Source organism: Salmo salar, chromosome ssa13, assembly GCF_905237065.1.
Source record: "Salmo salar chromosome ssa13, Ssal_v3.1, whole genome shotgun sequence".
NCBI lineage: Eukaryota > Metazoa > Chordata > Actinopteri > Salmoniformes > Salmonidae > Salmo > Salmo salar.
This window is the reverse complement of record NC_059454.1, coordinates 96,113,206-96,125,917: the sequence shown is the minus strand read 5'-3', so window position 1 is coordinate 96,125,917 and position 12,712 is coordinate 96,113,206. Positions and strand designations below refer to the sequence as shown.

The following is a 12,712-nucleotide window of genomic DNA, read 5'->3' as shown; positions in this document are numbered from 1 at the left end:
GCGTAACGTGTAAAAATCGTCTGTCCTCGGTTGCAACACTCACTACCGAAATCCAAACTGCCTCTGGAAGCAACGTCAGCTCAAGAACCGTTTGCTAGCTTCATGAAATGGGTTTCCATGGCCGAGCAGCCGCACACAAGCCTAAGATCACCATGCGCAATGTCAAGCGTCGGCTGGAGTGGTGTAAAGTTCACCGCCATTGGACTCTGAAGCAGTGAAAACGGATTCTCTGGCGTGATGAATCACACTTCATCATCTGGCAGTCCGACAGACGAATCTTGGTTTGGCGGATGTCAAAAGAACGCTACCTGCCCCAATGCATAGTGCCAACTGTAAAGTTTGGTGAGAGGAGGAATAATGGTCTGGGGCAGTTTTTTTGTTCCAGTGAAAGGAATTCTTAACACTACAGCATACAATGACATTCTAGACGATTCTGTGCTTTCAACTTTGTGGCAACAGTTTGGGGAAGGCCCTTTCCTGTTTCAGCATGACAATGCCCCCGTGCACAAAGCGAAGTCCATACAGAAATGGTTTGTCGAGATCAGTGTGGAAGAACTTGACTGGCCTGAACAGAGCCCTGACCTCAACCCCATCGAACACCTTTGGGGTGAATTGGAACACCGACTGCGAGCCAGGCGTAAACGGCCAACATCAGTCCCCGACCTCACTAATGCTCTTGTGGCTGAATGGAAGCAAGTCCCCGCAGCAATGTTCCAACATCTAGTGGAGAGCCTTCACAGAAGAGTGGAGGCTGTTGTAGCAGCAAAGGGGGGACCAACTCCATATTAATGCCCATGATTTTGGAAGGAGATGTTCAACGAGCAGGTGTCCACATACTTTGTATCCAATTTTGACTTGATTTAATTTATTTATTTGACTGCATTTACCCCCCCCCCCCCCCCAAAAAAGAAATGAAACGCTAATTAGCTGCTACAAATGCCAAGATGATCTGGACTAGACTGCCGAATCGAGGCAAAGGTAAGAGTCTCTTAACTATCTAATGTTAGTTAAATGTAGTAATGAATAAATTGGAAAAATTGACAATTCTGTGAACTGTTTTGTGCAAGTTTTAAATTGACACAATACCTGTTAGCAAAGGTGTCAGCTAGAAATTACATGCAGGAGTTTGCAGGGATTTGTAATTTTGCATGATGTCTACATTGATGCTAATTAGCATTTTCCAATCTGAGAGTAAATAGAGATGAATACAGTGATAAAAGTCACCTTGTCCGAGAGAGATTTACATGGTTATCAAAATGAAACACTGCGTTTATTTTAAGTGATTCTAAAAATCACCTATGGGAAAAAATAATGATGGAATACCAATTGGAACCATTTCCCTGTTTGACCCCTAGTTTTTATTGGTATTATGACATCTCCACCTTGGGGCTCTATGCTATCTGGGTTCCTTGGGACGTACATACCCAATTGAAGTTAACCCTTACCTTAACCATTTTAAATGTTAAGGTTAGGGTGTTATGTAATGCTTGAGGTTATGGTTAAGGTTAAATTAGATTAGATCAGATATTTCTTTATTGTCAGATTTTCCCAGATATTTTCTTTACATTAGGGCCAGGATATTTTCTCCAGAGTGGCGCAGTGGTCTAAGGCACTGCATCTTAGTGCTAAAGGTGTCACTACAGACCCTGGTTCGATTCCAGGCTGTATCACAACCGGCTGTGATTGGGAGTCATGTAGAGCGGCGCACAACTGGCCCAGCGTCGTCCTGGTTAGGGTTTGGCCGGGGTAGGGCCTCATTGTAAATAAGAGTTTGTTCTTAAATGACCATGGGGCTGGGGATCAGAAAAGTCAGGTGCGAGAGAGGCAGGTTGAGGTTTCCAGGGTTAGAGTAGTGCAGAAATTGTTGTATGCTGAGTCAGGGAAGAAAGTAGAGGAAGATGGGTCAAGGGGGAGTGGTGTGAGTAGTAGAACTGTACCAGTACAGAGGGATAGACCAACAAGTGATAAATGTTTCAGCAAGATTGGATTTATAGCAATTGTTATCAATTGTACTGCAGAGGTGGAACGTAAGTCACAGAAAATTGAGGTTGTGGTGGCAGCTGCAGAAAGGTATTTGGGTGTGCGAGACTTGACATCAGAAGAGTTACAGGGTGTGTTAAGTGGTGGTGTCCAATCCCTTCAGGCTGTTGGCCTGAAGTAGGACTCAATATATTTAAATAGTAGGGTGGTGGGTTTTTAGTGAGTGTAGGGTTAGATTGTAAGGTATTTGTTGATCATTTATTATTATTATATATACATTTTAAGCAACCTATAAGGGAGTTATACTCCAATCTAGTAGGTGCCGGTAATGCAACGTGTATTGGATGCCAACTGCCGTTAAACGTAATCGAAGAAGGAGAAGAAGCCTTCAAATAGTTTACGTCATCAGATTGCGACATGATGACAGGTGACTGAAATTGTCAGAAATACGTCTAGAAAAAAGAATTTCGCATGGGTTTATTCTGTGGTTTAACTGACCTCTATTTCTGATACATGTGTTTTTAACGTTTGACTGCACTTTTGCCATCCAGCGAAGAAATAAGAAACCAACTTTCGGCCTCGTAGCTAGTTCCAGTTGCTGCCCAGTGCTGTCACTGACTAATCTTTGACTAAACTTCGAGAATATAGCTAGCTAGCTACCGATAGTTAGAATTCAGATGCAACAGTCCTCGAAATGAACAAAGAAGGTAGTGTGTGTGTGTGTGTGTGTGTGTGTGTGTGTGTGTGTGTGTGTGTGTGTGTGTGTGTGTGTGTGTGTGTGTGTGTGTGTGTGTGTGTGTGTGTGTGTGTGTGTGTGTGTGTGTGTGTGTGTGTGTGTGTGTGAGAGATAAATGAACAGACAAACATGGCTGTTGTCTTCATTAGTAGAGTACTACTGAGCAGCCTAGTCATTCGTGTGACCCAGGACTGCTCTCCCTCACTCTTGTCAGAGTTGGTGGAGTACTTCAGGACCCAGATGAGGACAGACCCTGACATGGCCTCTGCTGTAGCAGCCATCCGCACCCTGCTAGAGTTCCTCAGACGAGACAAAGGTCTGACCACTCTCCTTTCTGCCTAGTAGTCATACTAATGTCAAAATCATGCCAAGCAAAATAGTGTGTTTTTGTCATACAAGTTTGGTATTTCATACTTTTGTGACTGTTTCCCTGAATTGTTATGGTAGCGCCCATGATCCCCGTAATTCGATCTCTGGATACAATCGGCCCCTCCATGTTACTGTGTTCCCTGCTCCCCTGCTCAGGTGAGACGATCCTGGGTCTGAGGGAGAGCCTGAAGTGGGCCACAGACTGTCTGACTGGGGTGGACTCCTCTGTCGCCGTGTCCTCTGGAGGGGAGCTGTTCCTTCGCTTCATCAGCCTCACATCACTGGAGCATCAGGTTACAGCCATACACAGCCATAGACTACTGCACATACACACACACACTCAGGTATTTTTGCCATGAAATAAAAAAGAAGTTTAAATACTCTCCATTCTATCCCTTCTAATGTTGTCATTCTATTAGAAATACACCACAGATAGACTTCAGCTCATTGGCACTCGTTTATTTTATGAACAGAAAAAATGACTAGGCATGCCCCTATACACCTCACCTCAGAAGAGGTCAGAGTTTTCTGAAGGCCTCACCTCCCCCTCCATGTTTGTCTCAGGACCTGTCGCGCTGTAAGAAGGTGATGGAGGAGAGAGGAGAACTGTTCCTGGAGAAGATCTCTCTCTCCAGAACCAAGGTGGCCAAACTCTGCCACACCTTCATCAAAGACGGGGCGGTGAGTGAGTCATGGGGGCAGACATTTTAGGACAAATTAAGTTTGGCAAATCTGATTTTGATAGACGCCATGTTGGTACCAAAAAATTCCCCAAATATAAAATTCCAAGAATGTTATAAGAAAGATGTATTTTTGAAGAACAAATCTCTTTCTTTCTCCCTCAGAAAATCCTGACCCATTCCTCCTCCAGAGTAGTATTGAGGGTGCTGGAGAAAGCTGCAGCCGAGAAGAAACGCTTCACAGTCTTCGTCACAGAGTCCCAGCCAGACACAGCCGGGTGAGACAACACACACATTTCCAAAGCAAACAAGTTGATGGGGGAACTGAACACGTAAGACACACACACACACACACAGTTCGTGTGACATGTTGTCTGTCCTCTCCAGGAAACAGATGGCTGATGCGCTGAGGAGACTCAATGTTCCTGTGACAGTGGTCCTGGATGCTGCTGTGGGGTAAATACTGACTGTACCAAACACTACCATGGCTTACCTTTCTTAATAAAGGTTAAAGATACATATTCCTTTCTATATCTTTCCACCTACAGTTATGTCCTGGAGAAGGTGGACCTGGTTATTGTAGGAGCAGAAGGAGTCGTTGAGAGTGGAGGCATCATCAACAAGGTGTGTTCTGGGAACAATGAACTCCTAATAATAAAGTCAAACATGTATTGTAGTATGTAGCAGTGTGACAGTGTTGGTTGATATGTCTGTACAGATTGGAACCTATCAGATGGCAGTGTGTTCCAAAGCCCACAACAAGCCCTTCTACGTGGTAGCGGAGAGCTTCAAGTTTGTCCGTCTCTACCCTCTTAACCAGCAGGACGTCCCAGACAGATTTAAGGTGAGAATTAACCATTCAGACCCTACCAGCAATGTATATAGTGCCTTCAGAAAGTATTCACACCCCTTGACTTCTTCCACATTTTGTTGTTACAGCCTGAATTTGAATTTGATTGTTTTGTTTTGTCACTGGCCCACACAATACCCCATAGTGTCAAAATTGAATTATGTTTTCACATTTTTTACAAATTGATTCAAAATTAAAAGCTGAAATGTCTTGAGTCAAAGTATTCAACCCTTTTGTTATGGCAAGTCTAAATATGTTCAGGAGTAAAATGTGCTTAACAAGTCGCATAGTAAGTTGCAGGGACTCACTGTGTGAAATATAATACAATTATTTTTGAATGACTACCTCATCTCTGTACTTCACACATAAAATTATCTGTAATGTCCCTCGGTCGAGCAGTGAATTTCAGACAGATTCAACCACAAAGACCAGGCAGATTTTCCAATGCCTTGCGAAGAAGGGTACCTATTGGTACAGTGGCAAGGAAAAAGTATGTGAACCCTTTTAGAAATACCTGGATTTGTGCATAAATTGGTCATAAAATTTGATCTGATCTTCATCTAGATCACAACAATAGACAGTCTGCTTAAACTAATAACACACAAACAATGATACGTTTTCATGTCTTTATTGAACACATTGTGTAAACATTTACAGTGCAGGGTGGGAAAAGTATGTGAACCCTTGGATTTAATAACTGGTTGACCCTCCTTTGGCAGCAATAACATGAACTAAATGTTTTCGGTAGTTGCGGATCAGACCTGCACGATGGTCAGGAGTAATTTTGGACCATTCCTCTTTACAAAACCGTTTCAGTTCAGCAATATTCTTGGGATGTCTGGTGTGAACAACTCTCTTGAGGTCATGCCACAGCATCTCAATCGGGTTGAGGTCAGGACTGTGACTGGGCCACTCCAGAAGGCGTATTTTGTTCTGTTGAAGCCATTCTGTTGTTGATTTACTTCTGTGTTTTGGGTCATTGTCCTGTTGCGTCACCCAACTTCTGTTGAGCATCAGTTGGCAGACAGATAGCCTAACATTCTCCTGCAAAATGTCTTGATAAACTTGGGAATTCATTTTTCCGACTGATAGCAAGCTGTCCAGGCCCTGAGGCAGCCATGATGCTCCCTCCAACATACTTTACAATTGGGATGAGGTTTTGATGTTGGTGTGCTGTGCCTTTTTTTTCTCCACGCATAGTTTTGTGTTCCTTCAAAATTACTCAACTGTAGTTTCATCTCTCCACAGAATATTTTGCCAGTAGTGCTGTGGAACATCCAGGTGCTCTTTTGCAAACTTCAGAAATGTTTTTTTTTTTTTAGACAGCAGTGGCTTCTTCTGTGGTGTCCTCCCATGAACACCATTCTTGTTTAGTGTTTTACATATCGTAGACTCATCAAAAGAGATGTTAGCATGTTCCACAGATTTCTGTAAGTCTTTAGCTGACACTCTAGGATTCTTCTTAACCTCATTGAGCATTCTGCGCTGTGCTCTTGCAGTCATCTTTGCAGGACGGCCACTCCTAGGGAGAGTAACAACAGTGCTTTCTCCATTTATAGACAATTTGTCTTACCGTGGACTGATGAACATCAAGGCTTTTAAAGATACTTTTGTAACCCTTTCCAGCTTTATGCAAGTCAACAATTCTTAATCTTAGGTCTTCTGAGATCTCTTTTGTTCAAGACATGGTTCACATCAGGCAATGCTTGGGAACAGCAAACTCCATTTTTTTGTGTTTTTATAGGGCAAGGCAGCTCTAACTGACATCTCCAATCTCGTCTCATTGATTGGACTCCAGGTTAGCTGACACCTGACTCCAATTAGCTTTTGGAGAAGTTATTAGCCTAGGGTTTGACATACTTTTTCCAACCTACACTGTGAATGTTTAAATGATGTATTCAATATAGACAAAAATATAATAATTTGTTATTAGTTTAAGCACACTTTGTCTATCGTTGTGACATAGATGAAGATTCAGATCAAATTTGATGACCAATTTATGCAGAAATCCAGGTAATTCCAAAGGGTTCACATACTTTTTCTTGCCACTGTATATGTGTAAAAAAACATTGAATATCCCTTTGAGCATGGTGTATCAATACACCCAGTCACTACAAAGATACAGGCATCCTTAAGTCAGTTGCCAGAGGAAGGAAACCGCTCAGGGATTTCACCATGAGGCCAGTGGTGATTTTAAAACAGTTAAGAGTTTAATGGCTTTGATAGAACTGAGGATGGAGCAACAACATTGTATTTACTCCACAATACTAACCTAATTGACAGAGTGAAAAGAAGGAAGCCTTAACAGAATAAATTCCAAAACATGCATCCTGTTTGCAACAAGGCACTAAAGTAATACTGCAACACATGTGGCAAAGCAATTCACTTTTTGTCCTGAATACAAAGTGTTATGTTTGGGCCAAATCCAATACAACACATTACTGAGTACCATTCTCTATATTTTTAAGTATAGTGGTGGTTGCATCATGTTCTGGGTATGCTTGTAATCGTTAAGGATTGGGGAGTTGTTCAGGCAAAAACATTTACGGAATGGAGCTAAGCACACGCAAAATCCTAGAGGAAAACATGGTTGTCTGCTTTCCACCAGATACAGGGAGATGAATTCCCCTTTCAGCATGACAATAACCTAAAAAACAAGGCTAAATCTAGACTGGAGTTGCTTACCAAAAAGACAATGAATGTAGCTGAGTTAGTTTTGACTTAAATCTACTTGAGAATCTATGGCAAGACCTGAAAATGGTTGTCTAGCAATGATCAACAACCAATTTGACAGAGAGCTTGAAGAATTTAGAAAAGAATGGAGTACACAATCCAGGTGTGGAATGCTTAGAATTACCCAGACTCACAGCTGTAATTGCTGCCAATGGTGCTTCTACAAAGTATTGACTCAGGGGAGTGAATACTTATAAATTCGATATTTATGTATTTAATTTAGTTTTTACTTTGTCATTATGGGGTATTGTGTGTAGATGGGTGAGGGATTATTATTCATTTAATCCATTTTGAATTCAGGCTAACAACAAAATGTGGAGTAGGTAAAGGGGAATGAATACGTTCTGAAGGCACTCACTGTATGTTGTGCCATGGGCTGACTGGAGATACACACATGCAATTCAAAATGATGTGCACATCTCCCATTGACATTCGTGGGTAACTTATGATTATCATGCCAATTTCTCAATTTGGATTTGGCTCCATCTCATGGCGCGTCTCTATTTGAACTGTCTTTCCATTTTCTCTCTAGTCCTCTTCAGTACTGTTTAACCCATCTCCCTCCTCTCTGTGCAGTACAAAGCTGACACCCTGAGGACTGTGTCTGACCTGTCAGAGGAACACCCCATGATCGACTACACCCCTCCCTCCCTCATCACGCTCCTCTTCACAGACCTGGGGGTCCTCACCCCCTCTGCCGTCAGCGATGAACTTATCAAACTTTATTTATAACAGTGCCTTAAAACAAAACGCCTCAATTAAAAAAACTCAAAAGGGACACTGACTGGTATCAGTTTATCTTTATAGATTGTTAATTACAAAATATGACGATGCACATACCTTTACACTGTATACATAACATTCCTGAAAGGCAATGTATCTCTGTGGTTCATAACAGAGTAATGGATGTAAAACAGTTAGTTCAATGGGTGGTCCTGACCTGCTCATTAGTGTAACAGGCAGTATTTCCCCTATGGTTGTTCTGTAGGCGGGGCATAAAGGCCCCCCTAAAATATAACGTTCTGTTTTTTTCATGGTAAACAGGGCTAGGTGGGACAGCCTGACCTGCTGCTAGAACATTGGGGGAAAACACTGACAGGTGTGTTTCATTCGTCCTTCTCTCCAGCTGAGCTGGGTGGATCCTCTGAGAGGCATGCTGCTGTCTTCCTCTGGCTCTTCGGTCCTGCTGTCACCTGTTTCTCAAAGTCCTCCTCGCTGATCTGTCCCTTCTTCAATCTCTTCAGGAGACGAGTGTCTTTCAACAGCTCCTTCATGTCCTCATCGTCCATTTCCGAGCCCTGAAGAGAACAAAGGGTTAATTAAGTCATCTGATGTTCTACTTTTTTCTGCATATGGGCCCCGCTCCCATGTTTAAAGATGTTCTGAAAGCATTTTAGGGCCCATTCCCTGGATCCAGATTAAACCTAGTCCTGGACTAAAAATGTAAGTCAATGGGAAATCTCCATTTGAAGGTGCATTTTAGATCAGGACTATACTTAATCTGGGTCAGGAAAACCTCCCCTTAATTCTCTAGAAGACTAAATACCTCATCCCGGTTCCTCTTGGCAGCAGTCTTCCTCCTGCGGTCCTTCCTGTTCTTCTGTTTGGACCAGGCTTTGTTCTTATCATTGTGTCTCTTGGGGGCAGCAGCCCTTTCCTCCCTCTTCTCCTTCAGCTCAATCAGCAGCTTCTGCCTCAGCTTCTCCCGCTGCTTGTCCTTGTAGCGGATGTTGTCTGTGTCTATGGTCGTTTCTATGAAGTCAGGGAAGTTCTTCCCTTTCAGCTCGGGCATCCTGGGCATGCGGAGGAGGGCGAAGCCACGGGCCAGCGCAACAAAGTCCAGATCTGACCAATGACAGGAGGAGGATGACGTCAAACATAATTCTCCTCAGACCATAGCATAAACAAACAACACCATCATACTTGAGGGTCTGTACACAGGGAAGTTAAAAGGAATTTCTTCTCACCTTTGACCCTGAAAATGAGGCTGCACTCGTGTTTGGCGTAGGCCTGTACGGTGGAGACGAATGCCCTCATGCCCCTGTCGAACATGGCTCGGTCTGCCAGAGCCAGGGCCTTCACCTTGGGCAGAACATCCACCACGTCACTCACTGGGGCCATCTGCTCCAGAGGACACTATCAGGAGACAGGGAGGGGCAGCTTGGTTTTAAATGCAGAGAGCATGGAAGGCAGGCAAGATGGAGAGGGAAACACACAGGGCATACCTTCTGGTTGATGGACAGGAAGGTGACGTAAGATTCCTCCATGGGGAGCAGGAAGACCATGGCGTTGCCTTGGTTACCAATGCGCGCAGTCCGTCCACACCGGTGCACAAAGGCACTGGCACAACTAGGGGGGTCGTACTGCAATACCCAGTGGACTTCTGGGATATCAATGCCTCTGGCCATGACGTCAGTACACACCAGGATACCACTGAAACACAACGTTACATTTCAATGCAAAGATCAAACCCATGTTCTCCTCAGCTGAGCTAACAACAAGGGGTAAAATACCTCTTTAGGCTCCTAAACTCTGAGAAGATCTTGTTGCGTTTGTGTGTCATCTTGCCGTGGATGCAGTGGATGGTGACGCTCTTAATCAGGGCCTCCAAGGCTCGGCCAAAGTACTCTACACACGCACATGTACTGAGCGAGAGAAACAACACATTAACACACAGCTCTGACAGTGTAGTCCTCACACGCACTGAGGGAGAGAAACACACACAGCTCTGACAGTGTAGTCGTCACACGCACTGAGGGAGAGAAACAACAAAGTCTGCAGTGTTGATGAATATAGTCAGCGATTAAGTAGAATACTAGAGGTAGCTGTAGTCATGGTGAGACACTAATATGGAGGGCTGTGTAGCCAGGATACATACCTGAAGAACACCAGCTGTTTCTCATGTTTGTGTTGTCTAAGAAACGCTACCAGACTGTTAAACTTGTCCTCCGCTCTGCAGATCTGACAAACAAGAAATGACAGAAAACAAAAAGTGATCAGTCATGGTTTGTCTTTTTTCCCGTGTTTGTGTCTCCACTTACAGATGGTTTATAGTCCTTGAGTAATTTTATGGCACGGGCTGGCACAGACAGCAAAACAGATAAAGATGAGAATGTGTCTTGGAAGAATGTCTCAGACAGAGAATGTTCCGGTCATCCCGTTTTGTGCACAAACTGTATTTTGATTTGAACCTTTCTTTGACTATGCAGCACTACTAGTTATTGTTTATGGTCCTCTCATGATAAATAATTACTTTCGGGGTTTACATGTAGTTACATTTATTAAAATACAGTCGTGGTCCACTTTTTCCTTTGAATCCAGCATTTCCAAACCTGAACAACCCAAATCCCCAACAGTGTGTTACTCACTGTGTAGTAGTTGCAGAGCCTGGCTGGTGTTTTCTGGGTGCAGCTGGCGGCCACGCCCTTCTCCTTCACTGTGATGCGTACAGGGTTCCTGAGACCAGCTCTCACCAGCTTTTCCAGCTCCTGAGTCTGAGTGGCTGAAAACAGACCTGTACGACGCTGCTTAGGGAGGTACCCCAGGATAACATTCAGACTGGAGAGAGAGAAAGGGAGGGAGTCAGGTACTTAAAGTGTACTGTGCTGTTGTACCTGACATCAAAGCCAATGTCCAACAGCCTGGTGATTGTACTGTACTGAATCATATAGTATTGGACATGTCCTTAATATCCAATAGTGTACTGTATTGCATAGTTGTAGTCTATTGTATTGCACTATAGTACCTGGCCTCAAAGCCCATATCCAGCAGGCGGTCAGCCTCATCCAGGACCAGGACCTCCAGAAACTTGACTGACAAGGCCAGGTCCAGACCGTCTGCCTTCCTCCTGAACATGTCCTCCAGACGCCCCGGGGTGGCAATCAATATGTTGGCCCTGGAAAAGACAACTCATTGATTAGAATAATTATCAGTTAGGGAATCCAGTCTCACTTTAAACCAAGTACAATGTATAAAGGCTTTATATAGCATACATAAAGGATTCATAAGCACTACATAAATGCTTCACAAATCACCTATAAGTGTGTGTCACTCTATAAAGGGTGACATAACCATTCCTAATGTAGGGTGAATTGCCACCAAATGTGACATAACGCTTAATGTTTATACATAAGCTTATAGATTGTGAAGCGTTTATATAGCGCTTATGAAGCATTTATGTATGCTATGTAAGGCCTTGAAGTTGTACTTAATTTAAAGTGGGTCTGGAAAGCCTTTTGTACCTTTACAGGCTTGCTGTATGGCATCAGATCTGGACATAAAAACACATGGCACAAAAAAGCTCCCATCTTTGTGTGAGATCAGAGGAAGAGCATATTTACCCCTGTTCCTTAAACTTCTCCACATCCTCAATGGGGTTGCTCCCTCCGATCAACAGAATCTGTCTGAAAGAGGAAGAGTTCAGGTCATAACAGGATTACAATAAGAGTCTTGGAACAATTAACATTTTAGATCTGGAACAGAGCTTGCTGAACTGTGTTCGTGTCTCTGGTTTTATCTCTCCGCTGGCTGTCCCCCTACCTGAACTGAGGGAACTTCTGGAGGAACTGGCCCATCACCTCACTGATCTGCAGGGCCAGCTCTCTGGTCGGCGTGACGATCAGAGCACCAACCTGTGAAACATAACGTCTCACAGTTTAATACTGTATATCAAAAGTCAAAATGAGTCACAACCATACACATATACTCAAACGGCAACCATTGCAATAAGTCTAAGAAACTGAATAACCCAAACCTTACCTGCATTTTCTTCAATTTGTCCTCTCGCTTTATAAGTATCTCTATGATGGGAATCACGAAGGCCAGTGTCTTTCCACTGCCAGTCACCTGCAACAGCAACGAGAAGATGTGTTGCTTAGACCTTTCTCCCTCCAATTGTAAGCTACCTATGCAATCTGGTTCTGGAGAAATGCAGTACCCAAAACATCCGAGTTATATGGTAAACAATAATGTGTGTCAAGTCATACTTACAGCCTCGGCAGCCACATCTTTATTTCGCATAAACAGTGGAATACAGGCAGACTGGAATATAAAAATATTGAAATTATTATTGTGGAGGTTGAATTAGAGGAGCTAACGTTAGTTAACTAGCTTGTTAGCATAGCTAGCTATGGCATGTGAGTGAAATAAACGAAAACTAAAGAAATGTTAATACCTGAACTGGTGTCATATGTGTAAATCCAAGCTCACTGAGAGTTTGCGTAATACCGTCGTTAAGTTTAACGGGTAAACTATCCCATTTTCCTTCAGTTGTGTTGTCCATGTTGGAAATGCAGCCACAATCCACGCTGTACCGACTTCCTGTACATCGATGTTTACAGTCCGCCTGGAAATCGGAAGCACTGT

The 12,712-nt window shown here is 43.4% G+C and overlaps 2 protein-coding genes across 4 annotated transcripts; one reads left to right on the top strand and one right to left on the bottom strand.

Annotated features, from left to right (window-relative positions):
• Nucleotides 1–2,358: 2,358 nt before the first annotated feature.
• Nucleotides 2,359–8,126, top strand: LOC106568294 (translation initiation factor eIF-2B subunit alpha). Of its 3 annotated transcripts, none has more exons than XM_014138502.2 (9): nucleotides 2,359–2,407; nucleotides 2,931–3,032; nucleotides 3,242–3,378; nucleotides 3,650–3,766; nucleotides 3,931–4,043; nucleotides 4,153–4,221; nucleotides 4,314–4,389; nucleotides 4,484–4,609; nucleotides 7,925–8,126. In XM_014138502.2, exons 1-9 carry the CDS (start codon nucleotides 2,398–2,400, stop codon nucleotides 8,078–8,080), a joined length of 906 nt encoding a protein of 301 aa, XP_013993977.1. In that variant the 5' UTR covers nucleotides 2,359–2,397; the 3' UTR covers nucleotides 8,081–8,126. The 3 variants fall into 3 exon arrangements, with proteins under 3 accessions (XP_013993977.1, XP_013993976.1, XP_045548430.1); XM_014138501.1 differs by having other exon boundaries at nucleotides 2,368–2,687; XM_045692474.1 differs by having other exon boundaries at nucleotides 2,377–2,687; nucleotides 2,906–3,032.
• A 7-nt stretch (nucleotides 8,127–8,133) lies between these two features.
• Nucleotides 8,134–12,684, bottom strand: ddx55 (DEAD (Asp-Glu-Ala-Asp) box polypeptide 55). Its single transcript, XM_014138500.2, has 13 exons — nucleotides 12,522–12,684; nucleotides 12,338–12,388; nucleotides 12,107–12,193; nucleotides 11,888–11,979; nucleotides 11,689–11,751; nucleotides 11,094–11,243; nucleotides 10,717–10,906; nucleotides 10,227–10,309; nucleotides 9,862–9,993; nucleotides 9,574–9,781; nucleotides 9,316–9,484; nucleotides 8,895–9,193; nucleotides 8,134–8,646 (listed from the first exon to the last, which is right to left on the bottom strand). Exons 1-13 carry the CDS (start codon nucleotides 12,627–12,629, stop codon nucleotides 8,455–8,457), a joined length of 1,824 nt encoding a protein of 607 aa, XP_013993975.1. The 5' UTR covers nucleotides 12,630–12,684; the 3' UTR covers nucleotides 8,134–8,454.
• Nucleotides 12,685–12,712: the final 28 nt, after the last annotated feature.